Source organism: Battus philenor, unplaced genomic scaffold (genome assembly GCF_028537555.1).
Source record: "Battus philenor isolate CCGP_79_NKW_IND1 unplaced genomic scaffold, ilBatPhil1.0.hap1 SCAF_10, whole genome shotgun sequence".
Lineage (NCBI taxonomy): Eukaryota > Metazoa > Arthropoda > Insecta > Lepidoptera > Papilionidae > Battus > Battus philenor.
Window position 1 is genome coordinate 13,450,890 of NW_027181662.1, and position 27,694 is coordinate 13,478,583.

Genomic DNA, 27,694 nt, shown 5'->3' on the forward strand with positions numbered 1-27,694 from the left:
AGTTTTTATTATATAACATTTTTATAAAGTTTTATGTGCATAGATAAATGTATAAGCGTTATTACAGTATTTTATCTGTAGTAGAGTACACGCACCTAAATCACTGAGTATTCGAAGTATGGCCCGAGTGAATGCAACTACATGTGATATCAGTTCGGGTGCAGAAGCTGCGCGTACGCACTGCGACACGCTGCGGGCACGTCGCGGGCACGCTGCGGCCACGCCCTCTACCCCTTCCACCACTATCAGTTGACTCGCTGCCAGCAGTACCCTTGACAAGTTATATTTGATTAATATATATATTTCTCTATTACAACAAAAACCTGTCTCTGCCCTGTGACGTCATCAGAGATGGTTTAGTCAATGGTCTTGAGAATGGCTCTATTCAATTTACCTGAATTGTGGAGTCTCGTGGTAGGGAAAAGCAGGATTATGGTGATCCACAAAGAACTGTTCGAAGGCAGCGTCCAGGGCGGCCTCTGGCAGACGGTACCAAGGTAGACGTGTTGCTTCGTTCAATGTCTGAAAGTTTTTATATTTTGTTATACCATATGTATATTTATAAAAAAACGTACGAACGGAACCTACAAGTCCATGCGAATTGGAATGTTAAAGTGATCACATATTTTTAACATTTAATTTTCCGCTTTTGACCACCAACTCAGATGATAGAAAGAATGATAGATAGAAAGATGATAGAAGCACGCAGACGCAGTAGGTACAAATACACTTTGACATTGAAGAGATCCGGATTATAAGTGTTCGGGAAATAATGAAACCAACAGATTGTTCCATGCAAGGGTTTTGCGAGTCAGAAATTTTGTGGTGAAACGCTTGGTACGCCTCCAAGGATCACTGGCTCACTCGGTGTTTGGCACTAATCGGTATAACATAACTCCCGAGGATGTCCCGTGGAGGGGTGAAACACGTGTTGAGTGATTTAACGGTGGTAGTTGTGTAATTCGCATTGTTTGCCGCATGCGCATTTATCAGCGGGCTGGTGGGCGTTGCACTTTATTGCACGACTACTGTTGCATAGCGGAAGTAGCTATATGGTAGTCCTTTTCTTACTTAGGATGGACTTCCGTAAAGTAACGCCTGAATCCAATAGATATCCAAGGGTTCCATTATATAGGTGATCGACTTCCGACAAGACCTATAGAGAGTGATTTATATACATATAATAAATATATTTTTAATATTCTTTATTGTACACGCTAGGATACATTTAAATGGTTTCATAACAATATACAAAAAAGTACAATGCGCGGTCTTATCACACGAGGCAATCTCTTTCAGACAACCATAGGATGGAAACAGTAGAAGTATAAATAAATGGTAGAACAAACATACACACATATTGTTCGTGTCTGTTATTAAACCTAATTAGTAATAATATGATGTAATAATTGTTAATTGATTGTAAGTGTTCAAGTAAAAAATAGATATGCCCGACCCAGGCTGCCTCGGAAGTCAATTTTAGCTGAATTTTATTTTTCATCTTTAACATTTTATCTAAAAGTTTTTTCACCATCTGAAGCTTAGGTTCTTCAAGGTTTATGCTACTGGCAACGATATGTCAAGACAAACAGAAAACTATAAAAAAAGTATATTTACTAGTGAGGGTAGTTGTAAATGTGGCGAGCAGAATATAGAGAGCAACGCGGCCAGGTGTGGTGCCAGCTGTTCATCGGGGATCCCCCGGAGCCAGGACCCGGCGCCGGTGTTCCGCCAAGTCAAGCAACACCATGTCGTGATCTCCTTATCAGTGCTTCTGCTTACCTTTAGTACATTAGGATCGATAGAGCATGACTTATATTTACTGTTACTGTTATTTAAAAACTATGTTAGAATTCATTATGAGTTTTGGATTAAAAAAAATGATTTGCTGTAAATAAAAATTTTACAATACAATATGCAATAATTAATTTTAATATGTAGTGATCTGAATTTTGAAAACGCTTTTTCTTAGTACAATATTTTTACATTATTTATTATTTCTGGAACCATTGATTTTTGGATAGGGTTTATATTAATTGACAGCATTACAGATCAACCTGTATATATCGACAATATTATAATATTTTATTAACAAAACATTTCTCTAAGAGATTCAGCTAATGCACAATTGCTACTCGAGCAAGCTGTACCTGTAGGGCTAAGGGCATGCAGTTGGCATGCATCCACTGTGTTTGAGTCCAGCCTAGAGCTTCAAGTGTCGCCAGTAGCGTGGACAACTGGACACGGCTCCCCTGGGCAGCACCAGGAATGGACACCGCAAGGTAAATGTGTACAGTCCATTCCCATACGTAACGGAGTATGAACTCGTCACTTCCTGTGAACATGTTTTATTAGTAGTCAAGGGGTAGTATCATTTGAGTAGATCTTTTTTTTTTTTGGTCTCTGACAAGGAAGTTTATGGCACACAACAAAATTCCTTCTGCGGAGCTATGAGGGATTTTTACCTAATAAAACCTCCGCGATGGTCATCCTTACTAATTTAGGAGGTTCCAGGCCTAAAACCCCTATGGATTGCGTACGTGCCCATTAATTCTAAACCCAAGTAAACTGTCGGTTTCTCTTTTTTTAGTTTTGATTTCCGGGGGGAAATTTTGCAAGACATACTCAAGATATCCTGTACTTTGTGGGAAAGAGGATTTTTATGGATTTCTTGCTACATATAACCTCATCGGTGGTGCCTTTCGTAATATGCCTAAGCAAATTACGAGGCTTGGATTTATTTGTATTGGTTTCAGGGGAAAATTAAAAAAATAGGATTATGTGTTCCCTTAAAAACTTTCTCAATGATCGGCCTCAATAATTAAGAAAGAGCCTGTGATGTACTACGGAACAAACCTGTGACCATCGATTGTGCGCAAAGGTATAATATACCGAACTTTGTGTCTTAGTTTCGGAAAAACATGATATCCTGTCGTTTGTAGGATGGACAGGATTAAGTGGTCTTCCTGGCCACTAAACACTTTCTCGGTGTACCTTACAGCTCAGGGAATTCTACAGAAAACATCAATTTGCATAGATAGGCACAAGTCCGTTTTGTAGGTACAAACCGTGACTCGTCTCTAGGAGGCATAACAACGTACTGTTGCACAATAACACAAAGTCACAATAGATTTGCACATAGAAGGCCTTCCATTCTTAATAATTGCAAAGCCAAATAGAAAAGGAGATTTACTAATAGTAACGATACCTGGAGTATTGTCGATAATAATCTGCAGCGTCTCCACGAAGCGTTGCAGCATGCATGCATGTGTACGCCCGTCTGAGTGCGTGATAGGCAGCAGCGACCACTGGTAGCCAGGATACACCCAAGGAGCCCAAGCTTCGCTCAGCGCTGACCACGAGAACCATGACGCTAAAGACAACAATTACAAATTATTACATCCATGCGTATTATATACCCGGAGCCAGTTGACCGACAACATAATGGGTTACGGAAGACATCATGGTGATATTAAGAGGAGGTTTATGCCATGCAGTGGGCATCCATGTCGTCGGTCCATCTAGTGGGCGGCCTACCAGCACCGTGTCAACCGGCTGAAGTCGCCACTTGAGAATCTTTCTAACGTGCTCTACCCACTGCCATTTCAGACAAGCAATTCTTCGAGCTACTTCGGTGATCTTGGTTTTCTTGCAGATCTCTTTATTTCTGATTCGATCTCACCTTAAACTTTCTAAAACTCTTATGCCCCCTTATATAAGCAAAAAGGTTAAACTAGTGTCAAGCCCACTTTCGAATTGCTCCCTTAACCCTTAATAGCCTAGAGTTTCAATTTTGATGCCAATCTTTTAAACCGAATGTTCACATTACTATTAGTTTTTTTTATAGGTTGGCTGTACGTATTTTACTGTTGTATAATGTTCTTTCCAACGTGTTAAAAAAATATTTTTCCCTTCATCTAGACCCTCAAGCAAACACATTAATATAAAAAAAATCACTTTCGTAAATCAGGCTATTAAGGGTTAACAGTCAAATTGCTCCTCTGTGGGGCGCGGGACCCACGTTGGAAGACACTGTATTATAATGTATTGGATTGTAATGCCGCTAAGCCTAGAGAAAAGTAATCAAAGATACTATAGTAAAAGATGTGGCAGCTTTCACCAGTATTACAGTCTGCTGAACCAAAAGTTGTGGGTCATTTAAATGTGTTCAGTTATAGAAAATTATCAAATATCTTACCCTTCTCAGCGTCATATTCCAGTGCCGCGGTAGCTGCTGCGAAGGCTCGCTGTAGTGTCTGCAACAAATCTGCAACGAAGGTCGCATACTGCACGTAGGAATCTGTTTCTGCAGTAAGCGCTGTGCGTGGTCCCCACCATAGTTTTCCCAAGCTCCTTAGAAGGTTTCCCAGCTGTGAAAGTTTAGATTATAAACACTTTTTATTTAATCTCCTTTTCGAATCATTAATAGTGGTATTAATTTATAATTGAAAATTTAATAGCCATAATTTCAGAAAACTTTCACTGCTGTAAAATAGGTCTTCAGCACAGATTTTAAATAGATCGATTGGTATCTACTTGCATCCAGTGTCTTCTGACGACCTTAACAAAGTGGTCGATTTAAACGATCTGTGGTCACTTTTCCGGAACCAAGTCCCAATGACCATGGGTTCTGCTGCATAACCTACAACTTTCCAATCCACTTGGCTATGTCTCTTCTTTCTTTCGTCTCTTATCATTCATGATATCTTACAGAAATCTGAACTTGGCCATTTATTTCGCTACTCAACGGAAACATTATCAGATATCGTAGTTAAGGCGTAGCTCATAAATGCTAACTTATTTAACATAAACTTAAATGAATTGACACTATAATCATTGTTACCGGTAATCAACTTAGATTAACTTGGATCAACTGATTAACTTTAAACACCAGGATACCCCCCCCCCCCCCAATTAACAAGTATTGTGACAACAGCTCAAATATCAGATACAAAAAAGAATGCCGTCAAAACTGACGACATGGCATCAAAAAGTCCCGCATAACGCAGAACGTCGCATCCACTTTATTCTTTATGAGGCTGCCGTCGGTGTAAATAACCAGATCAGCAGCCGCAGTGGCAAGTCGGGCAGCCTCCTCACCTTCCTCCAGGCAGGAGAATTCCACACCTAACTGCCCAAATGGATGTGGAAGTCTTGGGTAGCTGACCGGTATCTCCAGTTCCCGATTCCCTACCACTTGCCGAGAACAGCTACACTTTATTTCAAATAAATGGGCTGCTTCATGGACCCATAGGTCCAGGAGCAGTCCGGCAAGGATAAGGGCCGAGTGCAGGGACGGTCCCGTGGCTCCTCGTAATCTTCTGACCAAAGCCCCTCTGGACCGCGCCCTAAGGCTATGTTATATAGGCTCTATTGTGCGTCCTTCGCTTAATTGCATGTCGCTGCAGGCGGTAAGAGAAAATACTGTAGACTACAATAGAGGTTCTTCAAGTGCCTTTTGATGTTTCTTTACCTGCTTGCGGTATTTAAGGAAGGAAGATGGAAAAAGACCAGAAGTATTTTCCTCAGACATCACGGGACGATAAGAAGCAACAACGAATGAGCTCGTGGAGTAAACACTTAGTGTTCGCGAAGTTATAGTTAAGCGATCACGTAGATAGGAAAATGTTACTTCGGCGCCTTAAAAAAAAGGCCAATTTTGAATAAAAGTGGCACTTTAGAGTCCAACCAAGACACTTAACAGTATTTTACAAAAGAGCATTACCTCGTTGTAGGTCAGTGAATGCGCTTGCGCAGCTGCCAGTGCAACGTGCGCGCATAGGCCCGACGGGAATGTACCGCGTGTACACGCAGCTGAGCTATGCAGTATCAACCAACACACCTCACTCACTCTGCACACTGCTCTTATATGGACACCTATTAACTGAAATAAAAGATTTGATACATAGTCATTGGTTAAAGGTGTTAAAACTTTAAGGTGTGAATGAAATGACTTTTTGTCAACTTTAAAGATTTCACATTTATTTTCAATCACCTGTATAAAGTTATCACTATGAAATTTGTTACGTTTAAAAAAAAATGATTAACAACTATTTACTAGACCCATGATTATTATCTGTTAATTCATTTATTTTTCTTTATTTTTTCAACGGCAAGTGCGTCTAAGTTAGTTTGATATTTTTATTTATTATTGTATTATATTTATACCCTGTATTGTACCGTTGTATCTCACAGACTCCCACTGCAAAGCCTTCCTAAAAGATATCTATGGAGGGATATACCATAGCCACGCCCTTGTTTCACTGAGCGGGTATTATCGATATATGACAGAGAAACACGTGGTTCTCTTATGAGGGCCTTTTGGGTATTTTTTTTAATGGCCAACGTTTTTGGGGGCCTGTCGTATCCCTATCGCATGTTAACAGGGACTTTGTTTGGGTAAAAAGGTTTTTCGGTATTTAAAATGTTATTAACACTCCATTTCATTCTTCTCAATATCTTTTATTCTTTCTACTGTTCCTTCTTGCTTTCATCATCTTTCTACTCTTAGGTGGTTTAAGGTGATACGTTATTTTATTTCTTTATTTTCTTATTTATTTCTATCTTTATACATCATCAGGATTTTTGGCTTTTTCCATTTTTGTTATATTATACAATAATAAACTTACTTATGTATTATTTTTATTATTACTTGACTAGTTTTATTTTTATATATTTTCCTGTTCATCTATTGCGTCTTGTTCCTTTTTATGTTATCGCTCACCGCCATTCGAGCGAATGAAAGGGTGACGAAACCTTCGCCCATGATAAACGATTCCCATCAATAAAGCGATGCTCTTCGTTTCCATACTTGTGTTTTACTTCTATTTCTAGGGCACTGCGTATCCTTGCATGTACGGGACAGTTGGCCAATACGTGCAAGACCGTTTGGTCCGGACTCTCACGAAGCTTAAACCTATAGGCCTTTTGTGTTAGTCACTCTATGGAGCGTCCGCCGAAGGCGATTTAAGATCTAGAAGCCACCGCAATCGGGCAAAATAATAGTATGTATCGCCTCGAGCCCAGGCCTCCCCGGGAGCCCTCTAGCTATTTCTATCTAATAAAAAAAACAGTAGCTTGCTACGTCTTCCAGTAGGTCAAATAACAATTAATAAATTAAATAATAATTCTATGAAAACAATTAAAATAATCTTTCTGACCTGAAATATGTCATTTAATATTAAAAAAAAAATACAAACCTCTAATAAAACATTGTACTCGGGCTGCAAGTTTTGACCCAGCCGTTCTGCATTCCGTACCAAGATTTCCAGCATTTTTTCTCTCTTCGCGGAGTCAACTTTATCGGCCCATGGACTCATTTCAAACTGTCAAATTTTATTTTATTATTTGTATTATAAGGTTACCTATTATACCTAAAGGTGGCTTATCGGACCCAACTCTTAATATGATTTTGTATTTTAAAATATTAGGCAACAGAATCTTATTAAGCGTTCCCCGAATTCCTTAACACCAAACTTACCCTCGACAGGTAGCTGAAGACTTCGTGTGCAGGTAGGGGAGCGCTGAGAAGCGTCTGGTACAGTTGCTGGAAGGCTGCAGGGTCGAGGCTCCGGGGGGAGACAAGCGCAGAGCACAGGGACTTGCGCCCTGAACCACCAACGCCCCAACATAGCACCAGCCGCCCACAACCCTCCACGTCACTGCATAGCCACCTCTGGACATATGCAATTTCTCATATTATAATCTACAAAAGAGTTATTAATTTTATGAAGCTTAAAGAAAGGTAGAGTTATATAAACCGACAGCATAGTCAAGGTTTCAGAAAGTCTCTGGGTGTAGTCAGCGCCTATGCCTTGCAGTGGGCGTCTATCAGCTGACGTGATGATGACAATTACAACCACTTCAAATATATTTTTTTTGTTATCTGTGGTCAATAAGACGCTCGAAGATTTACATTACCGACATCATAAAGATAACAAGGAATAATTGGACAGATTTAAGTAACGATAGACACATATATAAGAAGCTGGAGGAAGTCTTTACCAAAACATGTAGTAAATACATACAACTGTTTTATCATATTTTTTCTGAAAGTCTACTAGATGGCGCTAGTCTGTAAGTCTCATACACGTGATACTGATTTACCGACACGAACGATACGAACCGATACGTTTTTTTCTCTTTAAAACCACTCTGTATGCGTGTAATACGTGTTCCAACAGATAAATAATAATATATCACATAAATTGCGTTTCCGTTTTCCTGAAACTCGAAGAGCAGTCCACCTGTGTCTGCAACAGGGGTCCATAATTCTAGCACTGAATACATAGATACATAGATTGTATACTAAAAATATTTTAAGATTAATAACGATTTCTGAAATAATGATTTCAAAAAATTTAGATACCTCAGCGAGAGAAGTGACCAGGGTACTGATTGCGTTATGTGCTGGGGCGAAGTCTGCCACGTTGTCCGCGCTCTGACCAGCGCGCTCCGCCACTCGACGTGCGGTCTCGTTGCTTCGTACGTGTCTGAACATCGTCATTATATCATCATCATCATCACTTCAGCCGTGGGACGTTCACTGCTGGACACTGACATCTCCAATACATCCCAAAAAAAAACTAGTTGGAATCGGTTTACGCAGACAATCTTTACAAGATCGTTTGCCCACCATATGATCACGTGGTCTCGACTCAAGAACCTTTAGGATCTGTCGGCTATCCATTCTGCGCGCTATGTGGACTGGTCTCTGCCAATTCTATTTACTCAGTGCAAATAAATTAATTTCGTTCCTGAACGGATCTCCTCGTTCCTAATTCGGTCTAGATAAATCCTGGACAAAACCTTCAATACCACCCATGGCTAGTTGAACGACTGAGTTTACCAACGAGACCTAAAGTCGAAGATCAAGTTTAACAAAGTCATCACTGGTAACACACATGACGAGAAAATGTTTTGTAGTTTTGTAGTTTCCGAACGCTGCCCCTAAAGAAGGATATGATTATAATGATCTTTTTCAAAGATAGACTTGCGTAATTTGATTATTTGGCCCAGGTATACGTACAAGTTCACAACTTCAAGATAATTACAATTTTGTTTTGATAAACTAACATCAATAGTAATTTGATGAACTAATTATTTTTTTTATTTACTAATATACAATATAAATGTAACAAAATAAGACGTCAATTAATAAAACTTTTGACTTTTCAGAGTCATTATTTTTTAAATATACATAAATGTATACCTTTTACCCTTGGTTAGGTTATGGTGTGAGACATGATATCAATATGTTTTTAAAGATGAGAAAGAAAAAAATAAAGATAAAACCAACATCACTGATGTAATAAGTAATGAAACGACTCAAATGAAGACAGGCAGAAATTCCGCTAAGTTAAATAAGCTAGATTCACCCCAAGAGTTCAAATTGAAGAAACAGATACTATAAAATGAAATACAATCATTTTTTATTGATATGTAGATATTTATTTTTTAGTAATTAAATTAAATGTAAGTTGTAAATATAATCTAGGTTACTGCTAATTGTAATAAAAATGAATATATGGCGTAAAATTATTTTTTTTTGAATCGAAATAAATAAATAAAAATATGCCAGAAAGGTCCACAAAAGTTATAAAATATTACCGGAGAGAAGTTTAACGTAAGAGAGGAAGACTTGCAGGTGGAACTTGGATGAGAAAACCCCGTTATAAGCTAAGCAGAAGCCTGATTAAGGCATATGCTGTAACATTTGATTGTTAATAAAGCATAATTGAATTGTAAATTTAACGATATTACATACCTGGCGAGAATTTGCAGAGAGGCAGCCAGTCTTGCAGATTTGACCCTTGGCCGCGCCAGTCTTCGAAGTACTGCCAAAGCGCTGCGTCTGTGTACATATACTCTAGTCAGTAATGATTCCATTGTTGTGACAAACGCTTCATTTTATAAACTATTGACCGTAATCTAATTTAAATTGAACCCGAAACCTGACATGCTCAAACCTTGAAAAGCATTTTTGTAAATAAATAACACGTGTTTCAGAAGTGTTAAGTATATATATTAAGTATGTAACATATATACATATATATTTAATGGAATCAGGCCTTATTTTGCGTTAGTCCATCCTAAGTAAGAAAAGGACCAATATTTAGCCACTTCCGCACATGCAGTGCAACAAAGTGCACCGCCCGCCAGCCCGCTGATAAATGCGCATGCGGCAAACAATGCAAATTACACAACTGCTACCGTTAAATGACTTAACACGTGTTTCACCCCTCCACGGGGCATCTTCGGGAGGTATGTTACACCGATTAGTGCCAAACACAGAGTGAGCTCAGTCCGTCGCCGCTTTGTTATTTATATCCGCATGTCCCATAGTATACCGCACAGTCATTCCTATGACGTGCTGCATACCTGTAGCAAAGGATTGCGGATGGACGTGTTGTGAGTGGGGGTGTGGTGGAGTCGTGGGGCGTGTTATATACATATATGGTAAGTAAGATATATTATAGTGTTACCGAAACCGCTGTACCGCGCCTTGGGTAAGCATAAAAAAAAGAACATGCAAATTGATGGAACGAAGCGGCTGATACTACACTCTCCGTCTTGCCGCACCGACACCTAAGGCGGAGTACAGCAGTTTCGGGTACCACTAAATAGGTATATATCCTGCTGATAGTTGTGTATCCATGATTTGGGTATAGAGTGTAAGGTACTGCACAATACAATACCTGTTCTCCTCGAATTCCTGCTGGACTCTTGGCGACAGCACCCACTCGTCTTTCTGATGAAAAAATACATAATTAATTAAGGAAACGATATTTGATTACACTACCCTCCATTTATCAGGTAGGATATCCTACCCGATGCCGCCCCAAAGAAAAGCTCCAGTGCCAACCAGAGGGCAGTACCGCTCATATGAGAACATATAGGCTCAAGTAATAAATAAAAGGTAAATAAATAAAAATATCATATATCAATATCAAGGTATATGGCGAAAGAAGAGAGGAGATGTGTGAGTGTTGTGAATAAAGGAAAGAGAATGAAGAAAACGTGAAAACTGAAAGAGAATATAGTGTAGTAGTTCAGATAAACCGACGACATAGTCAAGGTTAAGAGAAAATGTTTAATACAGGCAAAGTAAGGCCGGTCATTATGGTGATCTTTGAGGTCAGCATTGTAGTTGGCGTCTAGTGGTTGAAATGGTGAGGTCTATTGGTAGAAATGGTGAGGTCTATTGGTAGAAATGGTGAGGTCTCTTGGTAAAAATGGTGAGGTCTATTGGTTGAAATGGTAAGGCCTATTGTTAGAAATGGTGAGGTCTATTGTTTGAAATGATGAGGTCTAGTGGTTGAAATGGTGAGGTCTATTGGTAGAAATGGTGAGGTCTATATGTAGAAATGGTGAGGTCTCATGGTTGAACCGACCAGTACGAGGAACGTGAGTGGGGGGCAGTTGTCGCTGCAGGCCTTCTTGTAGGGTTGTATGGGGCGCGCTACGTATAGTGCTCCCACCAGCTGCCACAGCGCGCTGTCCAACTTCGCCAACCGCTTCACATCTCCCGACCAGTCCCTTTAAGTAGGCATTTACATACACTTTAGTTAACTTCTGTATAGATATGGCGACGAATGTACGCTGCTCTTCAAGGTCCAGGAAGACAGATACACAATTATTTATGATATATAATCATTTAATTTGTGGAGCACGTACTACACGCATATATAGTGGTTTTAAAGAAAGTAAAACGTCGGTAAATCAGTACTACGTCTATGAAGAGTACTGACTAGCGCCATCTAGTAGATTTTTTAGAGAAAACATAATAAATCGGTTCTATGTATTAGGGGACCGGAAATTAATGGCGTTTCTGTCGACATATTTTACAGATAAACCAATTGATTTTTACAGCACCAGCATTGAAAATTTATATACTAGATGGCAAACGGTCGTTGAAGATAAATATATTGTTGGTTAGAAATAAATACTTTTTAAAAATGTAGTCGAAGATAGAAAGGACCAAGGAGAAATACATGCATAAGCTATATTCGCGAATCAAATACGTCTCGAAACTTCTTTTTGGACATGTACTTTTAATCTTCTATTATTTTAATATTATAAGTAGTAGGCTGAGCAACGCTGATCTGCTGAGAAAAGCCGGCCAGAAACTCGACAATTTCTCTTTAAAATGAAATTTTACAATTTTTGATGTGTAAATTATAATATGAACCATTAAAATGTGTCAACAGATCAAGTTCCCGCATATTTCGATCAAATAAACACTCTTGAATGCTGTATTAAGTTCTATTTCATAATATACTTTTGATTTTAGATATAAACTATGAAAATTAAGGTATAAAATATGTTTTGGATCTTTATATACGTAACTAAGAAAGTGACTAATATATAGCTACTTCCGCTATGGAGCAGTTGTCGCCCGCCAACCCGCTGATAAATGCGCGTGGGGTAAACAATACTCAGACTCAGACTCAAGAGAAATGAATATGGGAAGACAATTAAAATTTTTTAACAAATTAAAATTAATTATTGTTAATCTGTCGCAATAAAAACTGTGGAGAAAAAATAAATTAATGTACCATATTTTAGTTATCAATTTATACAGAATGATTGAAAATAGGTGTAAGATTTAAGCACCTTGTATAAATTGGTCACTCTGAAATGTGTTACATTATTTTTTCTCTGTTGGAATAGGACAGGCTATTAACTTTTAGCAATACAAAGTATGCAAGGACAGATAGTAAATATTAAGCAATTTTAATATTTAGTATCACCCTGGATACTTAAAAAACATGTTTTTAATAGCATACTTTCCCAAAGTCTCGAATTCTCTTAAAAACTGGTCGACGAGGTTATAAACCGACCGCGCATCTCCCAGGTTATGGCCTTCCAGCAGAGCTTTGATGCGTGGAATCCTGGGTCTGTAAGCAAGAATAGATTTTTTTAAAACATGCATTGTTAGTGGAGTCCACAGTCTTTCACAGTTGAATTTATCGAATAGAACATATTGTTACAAAGCACGAGTTACAGAACCCTTTGAACAATAAACACTGAACCCTAGGATCAAGAACACGCGTGATCTTGAAGTTATTTACAATTTTTTGTTTTCGGTTCTCGGAAATTTCAACAGAGTATTATCTCGAACTTACTAGAACTTTTTACGTTGTTTTCCGAGTAATAAGATTAAGTTCTTAAGGCAATTTATTTGGACAGCGATTTCTTGAGCGATTTGGAAGCGATGTTTGCACTAAGCGAAATTATACTTTGTGTTAAAGTAGGGTGACCATCTGATTTGTGAATAAAGAACTCCTTGTGAACAAGTGTTATGTGATTTTGAGTCAGAACCCACATTACGTAACATTATCATTGCGGTATTTATAATTTGTGAAACCCTTGGATTTTGGGTAGGTTTATCATCATTCCAGCTGTAAGACATCAAACACGTGTCGAAGATTATTAGACTTTGTAAGCAAATTGTAAAAAAAAAATTTTTATGATATAACCTAGTGGCTGAGTAGTCGTGTATTTTGAGCAGATGGCCAATAGCTCGCTGCAGGTGCGTCGGCTGTGGTGGGCGGAGATTGCGAGACTCGGAAGGCGGCACCGCGCGAAACCAGTCGGGGAGGGAGCTTTTCCACGATGCGTCCAAGCCCTACAACAAACTCATAACATTAACATTATTTTCGTAATTCTTGTCTCTCACTCACTCATGTCAGCTGATAGAAGCTCGCTGTAAGGTAAAGTCTACTTTCCGCGACCTTGATTATATTGTCGTTCTACCTGGGGTGGGTCTACCTACGACATCTACCGGTTCATGGTCGCCGCTCGAGAACTGCTCGACTCCAAATGTCGTTGATAGCACGAGCGACATGCCCCGCCTACTGCCACTTCTAGTCAACTCTTCGATATATAGATATAAAAGCGACTAATCATTCGTTTATTAATTAAAAATGTCTACCACACTTTCGACAACCTCTCATTGACAGATGTTATAAAAGAGCGCTTAAAATAAAACATATTAATATACAACAGTAAATAAATAAGACAATATTGCACACACAAGTAAATACATATAGTGTGTGTATAACATTAGCTTATTTATTTGCTAATGTACATCATTTTGTTAATGTGTGCAACATTCACAATACGATTTACGACACGTAACATGATACCTGTAGATACACCAAATTTTTTAATTGTTATATTGCTTAACCGTATCTAAATGCATCCACTTTCGATGTTTTTTTTTATAAATAAAACTCCCACCATTGGGATTCAAGTGTCTTTTACCATGAACATATCAATATTGTATTAATACCTGTTCGGAGATAAATCTCGCGATGTCGGCGTGATGAGACGCCACACGTACTCTGTCTCCCTCATTCAGCCAACGCGCGTACTCACGTACCAGCCTGTAGTAAACATATGTAATCATTTTATAAAAGGTTGTTTTATTTTTCTTAAATGGCAACACTACTCGACCCCGTCATTCTTTTGTGACAACTTCCAGTAAAAGGATTGAGGGTGGTTGGGTTGAAACAGTGTTTTGATTATTAAGTCGGGAGCTCGTTCAGTAGTTCGATAACCATCAATGTGGTAAGTTGTGCAGTGGAAACTATGCTAGTTGGGCCTATAAAAGTGTTAAAAGTGGAATACAAGTATTTACTGCTGTGAATTGAAATTTTCCTGATACATACGTTTTAGTATATATTTTTATTAATTAGATTTATTAAACAGAAGTACCATTGTATTTAAAAAATTTTGGCTAACCTGTCTTAAATTATTTCGTTTTTCATTTAACATTACATCATGCAGCTATTTATAACGAACTATAAACTTATTTGATTTTTTTTTATTTAGACAACCGAACTATATAGCACATCAAGATTCTTATAAATCGATTTAGCTAGGTGAAGAATTCTGTATATGGATAAGTAAACCAAAATTTATTCGACACTGTTGATTCGAATGCGCATAACTCTAGTATGAAAAGGGGCAAATAAATTTTGCCGTGAAGCTGAGAGATGGGGAAAATGTATCTCTGACAAGTGATTTATATCTTTTCGAACTTGGGATATATATCACTCTATCTTTAACTCATATGGCTCAGTACGGCTAATAGAGAGAATAAGGCAGATAAGACTAAAAGATATATCCTTTATATCTTCGGCTCTTTTAGCACAAACTAAGAATTCAGTAAGGCGTAATTAAACATGTAAAAAATTCTTATGAAGCATTTTATGTCTTTGTCATAAAGCCCGCGCGTGTGGTGTTGTCGTTGTGAAAATCCGTAGTTTATATTTTTAATACAAACATGCAATAGCTACCAGTCTCTCTCTTTTACGTGTAAATTGCTATATAAGCCCATCTCTTTCTCTCTAACTGTGAACGAGCAGTAATTCATCAAGAAAATTGAGTCTTAAGCTTAAAGATATAGAGATACAATTACAACACACGCGAGTTGGAGAGTCATTGTATCTTTTGTAAAGGTATATATGTTTCTAGTCTTTAGGTCGCGAACTACACATCTGTACCGTGATGACATGCGTTAATCTTGGAAAAGTAAGTTAGTGTGATAAGCTTAGATAGAAAACAGCATAATATGTCATTTAATACATTATTTACGCGTTATAATGTAAAATCTTATTAAAAATTGTCACATACACATAAATACAAGTAATAAAAATAAACTTGTTGCTAACATACAACAATAATGTTTTGTTTTTCCGCAAAAACCTCCAACATTATTAAAAAAAAAAAACAGTGATAGACGTGGTATTAATACAGGGAATAACTATTATTATAAGTGGTCTACTCCTATTTTTCATGGTTGTTACTAGAATTTTAACTTTAAAAATTGTTAAATTTCCTTTTAAAGAGCAACTGTTAAGGCTCTTCTCAACAGATCAGTGTTCTGAACTGGTGGTAGTTTATTCTATTCAACCACACGAGCGGGAAAAAGCTATTGGTTAGGCACTTCATTAAATGGATCAACAACATAGTTAAATAACAAAGGGACTAATATATAGCTACTTCCGCTATGTAGCAATAGTCGTGCAATATTCACCACCCGGCCAGCCCGCTGATAAATGCGCATGCGGCAAATATTTAAATTATCAGCGGGCTGGCGGGCGGTGCACTTCATTGCACGACTACTGCTGCATATCGGAAGAAGCTATATATTAGTCTCTTTCTTACTTAGGATGGACTTCCACAAAGTAACGCCTGAATCTATTAGATAACATAGTTAAAATCGCTAGAACTCGCTGGAAGCAAGCAGCGCAAAACTATCCTTCATGGCGATTTCTAGGAGACTCCTATGCCTTGCAAAGGCGTCTATAGACCAAAAAGAAAAAGAAGTAGAAACGGACTTACTTTTCCGCGGCTATGTGATAACAGTAAAGGTGAGACTTCTCCTGCAAAGAGACCGCTGACTCCACTGCACAGTCATTCTCTCTCTCTTCTTCAGATTCCTCGTCCGATGATTCCGTCTGTGAATCGCTTAAACTCCTTTCTCCAGTGAAATCGGTGATGGTTAGTGATGGAAAAAAATTACTTTCTGTACTCGGTGTCGTCTTGGTATCTTTACTGGTAGTGGCGACTTGTTGCGTTTGTACTGTGGTCACTTCAGATTTAAGCTGCTCCGAACGCGTATGGTGGTAGCCTATGGTGTCTTGGAGACGTTTCTTGAGTTGTGATAGAACACGTGATTTTATAATACCGCTGTAGAAGAGTGGACCAACTGGCGCTGTAGCTGTTTGCCTTAAAAAAAATCGTAGAAGAATTATAAGAAGTTGCTTACGACCGCTATAAAAATACTTTTAATTAATATATACATTTAACGATGTAAATCGAAATGTATATATGATAGTAGAGTACTAAAACAAACTGTAAATTTTTACGATGTTTTTTGTATAAAAATCGGTAATATGATTGATTGATTGGTAAAACAAACATACGAATATGTAAATTGGACAAATCATCTCTAACGTATTCTTATTTTTTTGATTATACCGTCCCTAAAGTTCCCAACCGTTTAATTATATCAATAAGTACAGTAAACCCGAGGGCAGAAACCTATTTACGGAAGGTTTTGCCTCCATCGTCCCTAACAGCAGTACTTTTTAAAGTAAGTGCTCCGTGCGCGTGCGCACTGCTTGATTTTCCAAGCAGTTGATGGAGTTGTATGGGGCATTCGCTTTCCGTACGTCACCATTAACGCACTAACGATTCAATCCTGACTCAGGATCATCCAGATAAGCTGGCTCTATTAGCACAGTCACTTCCTGATTCCCATCACGAGATCTAGTCTAAACTAGACCCGGCTGCGGTGGGTATTATCTAGCATATACCTCTCGCTGAGCTGGCAAGTATCTGAACTGCGGTAACTTGCCGGTTGCCAGTCAACAAGCTGCCGTTAACGGTCGCTCTTACGAACATCCACCATCACAAAAATGACCAGGCCCACGAACATGTGCGACGTTTGACTGAATCTGACACTTATGACCAGTATCTTCTGCTCACGTAGATGGTGCTGGTTCCCAGCTACTGGTTCCCACAGTACTCTAGTTCAAACAAACAAATCCGCAGTTCCGTAGTTTCAGTTGCCAACTGACTGAAGCCTTAAGTATTTTTTTTATGGCCCCCGCTATTGGGGGCCTCTCGTACTTTGGTGGGACAGGGACTTTACGGGCAATTTATTTTTTCACATAGTTATTTATTATTTCTATTCTCTCCTTTCAGCCTTAAGTATTTCCAATCGGGTAGGTAAAATGAACAGTGAAATAATAAATAAAAATGTCAAAAGAACCGGTAAAAACTCACGGACTGGAAGGTGGGCGCTGCAAGTATAAATGGAAGAACAGCCTCCAAAGTGTTAAATGGGCAGGATGCTGCCACGGCGCAGATAGCGCTGCAGTCGCGACACGGTACATCACCAGCTCTTCCGCATTGATTAATGCTCCAATTTGCTGTCGGTCAACCAGTGAAGTTAAGCAAAACTTAAATTAATCACTGTTGTATTATCGATATCAAATCGATTAAAATCGCGATAATTTATAACCAACGAAAAATCGATATAAGATACAAGCGAGCTCTATGAACTTTACAATATTTTATTTTATTCTCTTTACACTACATGTAATATAGAATTATACAATAGGCGGTCTTATCACTCAAGACATCTTTTTATGAGCTACATTACGTCAACATAAGCGCATCGAAAAGGGGAATCCCACAGAAATATAATTCTCTATATACGTCGAGCGAAAGAGAGCGCTCTACTATACTTTTCGACTTGTGATTGGCTTTGTTTTCTTTTAAATCGGTATAAACATAGTCTAAGCTTACATGAATAAACACAATTCAACTTAAGACTTCGTATTGTTATCTCCAAGACCGACCGGCTCTAGGAAAAATCCTACAACTTCAAGATAACCAGGGAAACGGCAAGTAGCGGATACTTGACGTAATGTACTATATATAATATTAACACTAATACCTTACATACATTTATATATTTGCTTGAAAATTATTTTGGAAGTCTGATCATTATCTTGTCAGCTGATAGACACCCATTGGAATCCATAGGTCTTCCCTAAAGATCGCAGCGATGAGTGGTCTTGCGTCGCCTACATTCAGCAAATTCTCGCGACCTTGACCCTTGACTAAGTCATCCGTCCAGCAAGCATACCTACAGGATCAAGATTTGTGGTCGCAAGTGCGGTATACTCCGCCCACTGCTACTTCAGACGAGCAATTCTTCGGGACACATCATTGACCTTGGTTCTTCTCTGCAGATTTCATAGTTACATGTAACGCATAACGTAAGATGTTACCTTAAGAGCGTTGTCGACGTGAACTCTCTGACCCTTGGCCCGCTGCTGAGCTAGAGCGTCGAGTAGGCGTGGCCACGTGTGGGTGGTGACTTCGCAGCGTGCGTGGGCGCCTCGCAGCGCGGCTTCGCATAACAGCGGCGCATGCGCAGCATTCCGCACTGCATCCGTCACGAACTCTTTCGAATTCCCGCCCTTGAATTATCGTTCTTTTAGTTATATTACACAGGGTGATTAATTATAAATATTAAATAAGTTACTATACAGCTCCTTTGCTGTAAATTAATTTATGATATATCTTATCCAAAAATCAATGATTTCAGAAATTATAACATAAAATAATAAAAATGTAGGTAAAAAAAGCGTTTTCGAAATTTGGCACGAAAAAAAATTACGTAACATTAGCTTATTATTTAAGCTTACTGACAAAAAAAACACACTTTTACAGCTACAACCAAACATACTGTGCAAATAAAAATTTAAAACGAAATGTATTGATATCCTAAAAACTCGTGAACAGCTAGAACAATTAAGGGTATTTATTATCATATTTTTGTTAAGTCATAGTGAAGATTCTTATAGGAAAAAAACTCGTAAAAATGTATAATTTCCGTTTTAACATTTTTTTTTTAAAATATATATTCATTTTCTATAAATATTAGTTGTGCTTTTGATCCATATGAATAAAAACAAATAGCCCATTTGTCACTTTGTGCGAAACTCAATACGAGTAAATTAAAACACCCCTCTCTAGTTGTCAAGACTGTTGAATCTAGAAAAGGCGTGTATATATAAAAAAATATATTACTACAATATTTGGATAGTGTATAATAGAATTATTAAAGCTACAAACAGATTAAATATACACACCTGTAGCATGATGGCTACGGTCGCGTCAAGCGCAGGCCAGTCCCTCGCAGCGCGTAGTCCCATATCCAATAACGCACGTGCAGCGCTGGGCAACGTCGGTGCCCAAAGCCCACGCAGCCACGGATTTAGCGCACCAACATACTGCGACCTATAAACCACAGGAGAACTTTTTTTTGGCAACGGTTACCTTCTCTTTGAATCGCATCTTTAACACCTGAGGATCGTGACCTGGACCCAGTTTTGGGAGCTTATGTACCCAACCTGTGCCGGTCTTCAGCAGTGTATGTTGTTTCGGATACTGTCCTACCAAGTGTGGTTCAGACCTGACTACAGCGACTTTTCCGGTGATCAAAATTTTTTTCCAAATTGTCACCGCTTTTCTTAAACGGAACTCTCAAACGTATATAGATAATCTTTAAAAATAAAACGAAAAGACAAATGTGTAGTTCCACATTCCGTTGATTTTACGAAAATTTTCTGGAGTTCGCTACCGTTACATCTCAAACATGCCGATGCGTAATCTGCCTGCTTTTAAGATTCAAGTCGGGCACTGTTACAGTTTATCATAATCATCGCTCTAATGTGAGTGTAAGATGTAGACACCCTTTACATATTTCAAGTAACAAAACATTGTACAAAAGTAAGTCCATAACCATAAACTAGTAAAGGTAGTTTAACACGAATGTTTCGATTCTGAAAATTGAACGGAACATCATCGAGTAAAGCATTTTAAAAATTTGAATAACATATAAATTACTTTTCATTATTGTAGAAAGACGTTGCATCATTATACTGGTATTCATTGACATCCTTCTGATTGCAGTGTGATTTATATCGTCTATATCCAACTATCTTCTCATACGTCTCTTGTAATCTCAATTTAACTTCTCTATTTATTTATATTGGACACTTATGGATATTAAAAGAATACCAGAAGAGTCTAATTTTAAAGAAACTAGAATTAGATAAAACTCCCCCTATAATGACATTCTTCATCTTAAAACTACCGACGTTCCAAAGGTAAATTGATCTAATAAAAGCCTGTAATAAACTAAGACAGCTTGTCTTTGTTGGCTTTCACAATATCCTTAATAAATCTTTAAAAAATCCTTAACGCTGTAATAGGATTATTAATATACAAGTTAATTATAAGTATCATATTTACTAATAATTATCACAAAAAATATATACCCTAAAAGATTGAGCTAATTCTTGTTATATTTATTTATGTATGACATTAAACTAAACTAGTCTCAAACTGGTGCCTATTGAAAAATCATTTTAAGTGTTGTATCAGCTCTAATAGGATATATCCTATCTAATAGGATAATTGTCTGGATTTTTTTAACCAGTTTTAATAATCACTAGTTCAATGAGTGGGAGATTGGGAGGATTCTCTATAGAGAGACTGGTTCAGGGGCAACCGAGTGGGTCGAACCTCGACTTGATCGGTTGCTATTACATGGGTAATATTATCACCACTTAGGTAAGTGTTAGCGCTGGTAGAAAAAAAGTGGTGGAAGAATCTAGAATCATCGGTGGTTTGCTATTCCCTCAAGCCGGCTGGTTCTCGAACGACCGTGAAATGAGTTGTTCGTAGTGTAATGTTTCGCGTCTCCTTGTATCAATGAAACACAGTTTTACTATTGTAATAATTAATAGTGCGCACAGTCACAATAGATGCGCGAGTGTCGTAGTCGGGTTGCGCATATATTACACATAGTATTAAAAAATATACTCACTGTGACCCAGTCAGCTGGTTCAGTAGGGTTCTCTCAAGAAGATCAGCACCCGATGGTCCACCGCGGCCGAGCGCCCGCGCCACTAGCGACGGACCTGTGCCCAGTAGAATACTGAACACTTCCGTAAATCTACACATGTAACATCACTATAATATTGCACCCTTGTACTTACGTAATTTTTTTAAATTTTTTTACCTGTCTTTATTGGCAATCAAGAATGAAATTACATTAATAATTGCAGTTAATTTATGGGACACCTGTACATAAGAATAAATTTAAAATTATTGAAATACTGTCTATTTTTGTTTTGACGTTGATTTATGGGACACTCGTAAATAAGGGTCAATAAAAAAATACACAACTTACTTAGGCGTGAGCGCAACGGATTCGGGGGAGTGTTGCATGACTCGCATCATGGCGCCCAGACAATGTGCAGCCTCCTGGGGCCGCTGGCGAGCCAAGTCGCACAATGCCTTTATCCCGACCGAACATATCTGCCAAATATACCTTGTTCATCTATACTTGCGTAGAAACCTTTCTTGCAAATTCATATGAAACTTTTCAGTAAGAAAGTTGTTTTATATTTCATAATACGTAAGTAACATTGGCCAAATGATTTCACAAGTTTCAGCGTCTTTCAGACCAGAATACTTTGATACTTGCGTATTTATGCTAGTGTACGTGTAACCCTAGAGGGACTTTGGAATTTTTTTTGTTCACTAACAAATAATTACAGAAATAATGCTGTCTTATGCCTCACTACCTATTACTCTAGTTTTGGATCGTGATTAATTTTTTAATTGAATCAGGCGTTACCTTGCGGAAGTCCATCCTAAGTAAGAAAAGGACCAATATTTACCCAATACCGCACATGCAGTGGTAGTCGTGCAACAAAGTGCACCGCCCGCCCGCCAGCCCGCTGATAAATGCGTATGCGGCAAACAATGCGAATCACACAACCGCCACTGCTAAATTATTCAACACGTGTTTCACCCCTCCACGGGTCATCTTCATGATTCATCACGTGATTAATTTATCTAAATCTAGAAACTTGTAACATAATATTAACTTAACCTGGAATCAAGACTGGGATATCTTGAGTGATCCCATATTTTTACATGAGAAACCAGAACTCTGGCCATATATACTGTTATAATTAAAAAACAAACAAAATATTACAAATTTGAATTTGGAATCTGTCATTTTTATATGACTTTAATGTTTTCTTATTTTCCCGCAAATATATTGTTAAATGTTTTGTGATATTAAAATGAAGTAGGGTGATTAAGCCGAAACTCCATGATTGCAATACATAAAGTAACTATGTTTCTAAAAACAAATTTTTAAAATCCATCCATACATTTGATAATAGTCAAATGTTTGTGTACCGGGCTATTGATAGGTACAATGAAACATCCTCTGTTTTTAAAAAAAAAAAAGATCTGATCGCCCACGTAGTGTTCGTCTGAAAAAGGCGATCAAAGCTCTGAAGAAAAGAATTTAAATAAATCCTATCCTAAAATAAAAGACTTTTTTTCAGGACAAAGATAGAACCGTGTCGCGTATTTTAAAAAATGACTTACGACTTGTAGCCTATAAGACACGCACTGGTTATTTCTTAATTTAAATAAAGAATAGGGACGTTAAATCAAAACTACTTAAGAAATACGCAAAGAGAGGTCAAACAAAATGATCGTATTTATGGAGAAAGTTGTTATAAACATTCTCAATTAGTCATCAGAGTACAACGTGGGCATTATCTGACTTCAGTTATGGTTTGGTGAGGTGTTAGATATGAAGGAGATAAAGGTATCAAAACATGGGCACAAATGTATCAAGATACAATTCTTGAGAAGATAACACATACCTAATCATCCCACCAAGAAAATTTAAAATATAATGCACAAATTGTGGATTACATATAAGATCCTGTAATATCCTGGAATTCGAATCTGCTACTTGCGATCGCAAGTCGCCGGCCTCTACTTATAGGTAGGTGTTTAGTTTTAGTTCCTAACTTAACTAACGGTAAGAGTGCTTAAATTGGCCTAAACAAGTTTATTGTCTACAATATTAAATAAACTTACCAACGGTACTGAATGTCCCCAGTTCGTAGAAAGAAGCGCGAAGGTGGTCGAGAACAAGTCTGGAGGTTCAGGGTCCGGAGGCGGGGCGTCGAGCGGCAACGCCCAGCATGTGCGGTGCACGCACAGCTTCCTCATCACAAGCCACGCCCACTCGGCGACGTTGCCTCCAAATTTATTCATGTACCCGCATAGCCATAATCCAATTGTCAGCTGCGTTTCTAATGATACTCCACTGTTGAACATATAGTTATTTATTCCCAATATATTATTAATCATCACGGATTTCGGTTTGGTCTCCTACTACATAGACCAGATAAAACCACGTTGGGCCAGCGGACCTTTGAAGTATTCATTTTGGCTGCAAATTTTTTTCAATTTTTTTTTCTGACAAATGAGCTATGGCATTCATATCTTTAAAGCTTAACATGTATAAACAATCATCCTGTATGTGTTTAATAAATGACACATAGTAGCACCAAAAATAGCAGTATAATATAGTATGATAATTATAAAGAAAATATGTGTCAAATGTTTGAACAATAAATGTAATATTGCAAAATAAAATAGTAAGGAAACCTAGAATGTAGTGGTTGAGGATGGATGTGTGGCTAATGGAATGAAAGAGAAAGACTGGGAAAATTGTAGAATGAAAGAAACAGTACGACAGATAATATGATACATGAAAGAGAAGAATGATAATAATAAAAAATATGAATAAATTACCAGAAATAAAAAGTCCCTGTCCCACACGAGATAGAGGAACGAGAGGTCTCCAACAGTGGGGACCATATAAACAAAAAAATTAAAAAATAAATGACACATATGGTTTATAACACTTACTGATGCGGCGTGTAGTCCATCTGAAGCAGCAACTGCTCGATGAGGTGGGGACACTTAAGTGACCAGTCTTCAAGCACACCTATCACCTCCCCGAGGGTAGGGCGCCACTCTTGCACCGCCAAGTAGCTGACCGTCTTCTGATCTACTGGTTCGGCTGAGGTTCAAAATATTACTTTATAGTAGACTTTGTTAAGGTCACCGGAAGATGATGGATGAAAACTGCATTCAACCGGTCCTAGTGGAAAAATACGGGGGAAAGCCATGTTCAGCAGCGGACGGTCCTATAGCTGGAATGATGACGACGATAATGATTATCGATAAAACTTTTTAATGACCAAAAAAAAATTGAGTCGTCACGTATCGTCGTGGTAAAAGTCACGTGATCAAATTAAATAAAATTCCACCAGGTTATATTTATTTTAATCTTCCTAGAGACCAGTTTGTCAAATAAAACTAAAGAAAGCGTGATGACGTCATTGTCACATTGAATTTTTTATATCACTGCAGTCTAAGTGGCATTTGCAGATTTGATTTAAGTTACAGGGCGCAGAGTGTGCCTAGCCTAGCCTTGACTTGGGCGGCCACATGCTACTACTTTACACTACGAAGGCCCTATGAAGTGACTAAGTGATAAGTGACCCCAAGACGGGACCTCGTATTGAGCCGTCTTTCAATAATACACGCTTAGCATAATGACAGGCGCCCGAGTGCCAAACCTCGACTTAACTGGTTGTTCTTGCCTGGCTTATATCACTACTACCTCTTTGAAAAGCGTTAGCGCTGGAAAAAGTAGCGGAAGAAACTCCAACAACGCTTCTATCTAGTATCATTGTGTATATTAATGAAATGATCCGCTATGCAGCAGTAGTCGTGCAATGAAGTACGAGGGCCAAACTGAAAGTTTTTAGAACTGGCAACTTAAAAGCATTATATTAAAAAAATAAGTTTAAATTTTGAAAATAGAACTCTTTACCAATAATATTGAGTATACATTTCATTCATTTGTCATTTGTTTTACGATTTGGCGGCAAATTGAAAATTGTCTGTGCACGTCAGAATGAATTTAAGCCGAGAAAATTTTCGTGCAATGATTTTTTATGACTTTCGATGTCATATAAGTCAACAAGAAAGTTATGATAGACTTCGATTGGCTTTTCACGATGAAGCCCCATCTCGTGCCACAGTTTACAACTGGTTTAATGAATTCAAACGTGGTCGAACTAATCTCACCGATGATTTGCGTGAGGGACGGCCTTCTACAGCGACGACTGAAGACAATATCAGTGTTGTGCGGCGTATGATAGAGACTGACAAAAGAGTGACCTATCAGTAGATTCGGACAAGTCTAGGCATAGGTATGAGTCAAGTGCACAAAATCCTCCATGAACATTTAGCGGTCAGGAAGCTTTGTGCCCGCTGGATACCGCATAATTTGACGGAGGCTCAAAAACTCCGCCGTGTTGATTGGTGCCGAGAAATGATCCAAAAATTTAACGGAGGTGACTCAAATGCTGTGTTCGACATACTAACGGGTGACGAAAGCTGGATTTACTGTTATGATCCGGAAACCAAAAGACAGTCTGCTCAGTGGGTGTTTCCTTCCGAAGAGTTGCCAACTAAAGTGAAGAGAGGTCGAAGTGTTGGAAAAAAGATGGTGGCCTCGTTCTTCGGAAAGACAGGTCATTACGCGACAGTTGTCTTAGAGGATCAGAAAACGGTTAATGCAGAGTGGTACACTAACAACTGTTTGCCACTTGTCTTGGAAAAAGTTCGAGAGAAACGACCTCGCAGCAGGATCCTCCTTCATCACGACAATGCCTCGTCGCACACCGCCAGGCAAACGATCGACTATTTGGCGACCTCAGACGTGGAATTACTGGGTCACCCGCCGTATAGCCCCGACCTCGCACCCTGCGATTTTTATTTATTCCCGAAAATAAAAGAAAAACTTCGAGGAAAACATTTTATGGACGCCGGAGAAGCAGTGGCTGCGTTTCAAAACGCCGTCGAAGAGACCCCTAAGGCCGAGTGGGCAAGGTGCTTTTCTCAATGGTTCCATCGAATGCAGCGATGTATTGATGTAAATGGACGCTATTTTGAAAAGTTATAATAAAACTAATAACTTGCTAGAATGCTTAGTTTTTGATTTTCTAAGAACTTTCAGTTTGACCCTCGTATACCGCCCGCCAGCCCGCCGATAATTGCGCGTGCGGCAAACAATGCGAAACACAACTACCATCGTTAATCTACTATACACGTGTTCACCCCTCGATGGGGCATTCTCAGGAGATATTAAACCGACCAGTGCCCAATACCCCGAGTCAACTTTGCCAAACAACAAGAGTTGGCACTGGTCAACTTATCAGCGGGCTGGCGGGTGGTGCACTTCATTGCATGGCTACTCCTGCATAGCGAAAGTAGCTATATATTAGACCCTTTCTTAATTAAGATGGACTGCCGCGAGATAACGCCTGAATCTATTAGGTATGTATTTATATTTACGTTTATATATATACATTTGTAGAGAAACGTTTGTATATATGTATGTGTGTATAGTTATGTACGTATGTATACCATAAACTGCCCCCACCTTCATGTATCTCATATCCACACAAAGGTTGACTGTTAAAGATCACCTCGAGCGATAAGACCGCCTCTTGTACCATATGAATTGTTTTTTTTCCTCTATTTATTGTCTGTGGTGTACAAAAAAGTGTACACAAATAAATTTAAAAAAATAAAACTCGCAGCGCAAAAGCGCTTCGTCGCGGTTTTCGAGATAAAAGAACGCAGCGCAGTAAAAGGGTTAAGAAACTTATATTAATTAGTTGTATTATTGTAGTTAGCGATGCTAAGCGTACCTTGGTTCAGCTCGGCCAAGATGTGCAGGCTTGTGGTATGCAGCTGTGGGTGCACCGCCAGCACACGCGGTAGACCTTCTTGGGCCGCAACACCACAAGGGTTCCCGCAAGACAACTGCTTTCGTCTGACAGCCGTCTGCACACATAAGACAACTATACAGGATTATTTGTTTAAAAATATATGGGCTTTTAAATGGTGACATAAGATATAACGTAATGGTTATATAGTAAGAGAAAGTAGTTTAAAAATTAACATAACTTCATATTAAATTTAATGATTACACACTATATGGTATTGCAGGCAATGCGTAAAGTTATTGGCCTGTTAATTTCGATTACAAAACATAAATAATGTAACATTTCAGAGTGGTCACTTAATATAGCGTGTACGCAAATAGACGTAAAACCATTTTTACCTTTACAGGTTTTACACTTGTAATAAATCATCCTGTATATCATATTGTTTACAATATTTATGGCAT

At 38.4% G+C, this 27,694-nt stretch overlaps 1 protein-coding gene across 1 annotated transcript in view; it reads right to left on the minus strand.

Moving 5' to 3' along the window:
* LOC137927160 (uncharacterized) overlaps positions 1–27,694 on the minus strand; it is a 44,224-nt gene that overhangs the window by 6,563 nt on the left and 9,967 nt on the right. The window contains exons 10-35 of the mRNA XM_068770991.1: positions 27,213–27,348; positions 24,352–24,505; positions 23,512–23,743; positions 21,791–21,918; positions 21,425–21,553; positions 19,683–19,830; positions 18,816–19,007; positions 17,803–17,948; positions 16,354–16,740; positions 14,297–14,390; positions 13,482–13,630; positions 12,789–12,899; positions 11,394–11,538; positions 10,698–10,750; positions 9,767–9,853; positions 8,369–8,492; positions 7,481–7,675; positions 7,200–7,325; positions 5,726–5,884; positions 5,006–5,131; positions 4,199–4,370; positions 3,209–3,373; positions 2,151–2,335; positions 1,618–1,782; positions 395–522; positions 96–271 (exon numbers count right to left, since the gene is read on the minus strand). Coding sequence (XP_068627092.1) covers positions 96–271; positions 395–522; positions 1,618–1,782; positions 2,151–2,335; positions 3,209–3,373; positions 4,199–4,370; positions 5,006–5,131; positions 5,726–5,884; positions 7,200–7,325; positions 7,481–7,675; positions 8,369–8,492; positions 9,767–9,853; positions 10,698–10,750; positions 11,394–11,538; positions 12,789–12,899; positions 13,482–13,630; positions 14,297–14,390; positions 16,354–16,740; positions 17,803–17,948; positions 18,816–19,007; positions 19,683–19,830; positions 21,425–21,553; positions 21,791–21,918; positions 23,512–23,743; positions 24,352–24,505; positions 27,213–27,348 — 4,012 coding nt within the window. The remainder of the gene's footprint in view (positions 1–95; positions 272–394; positions 523–1,617; positions 1,783–2,150; positions 2,336–3,208; positions 3,374–4,198; positions 4,371–5,005; positions 5,132–5,725; positions 5,885–7,199; positions 7,326–7,480; positions 7,676–8,368; positions 8,493–9,766; positions 9,854–10,697; positions 10,751–11,393; positions 11,539–12,788; positions 12,900–13,481; positions 13,631–14,296; positions 14,391–16,353; positions 16,741–17,802; positions 17,949–18,815; positions 19,008–19,682; positions 19,831–21,424; positions 21,554–21,790; positions 21,919–23,511; positions 23,744–24,351; positions 24,506–27,212; positions 27,349–27,694) is intronic.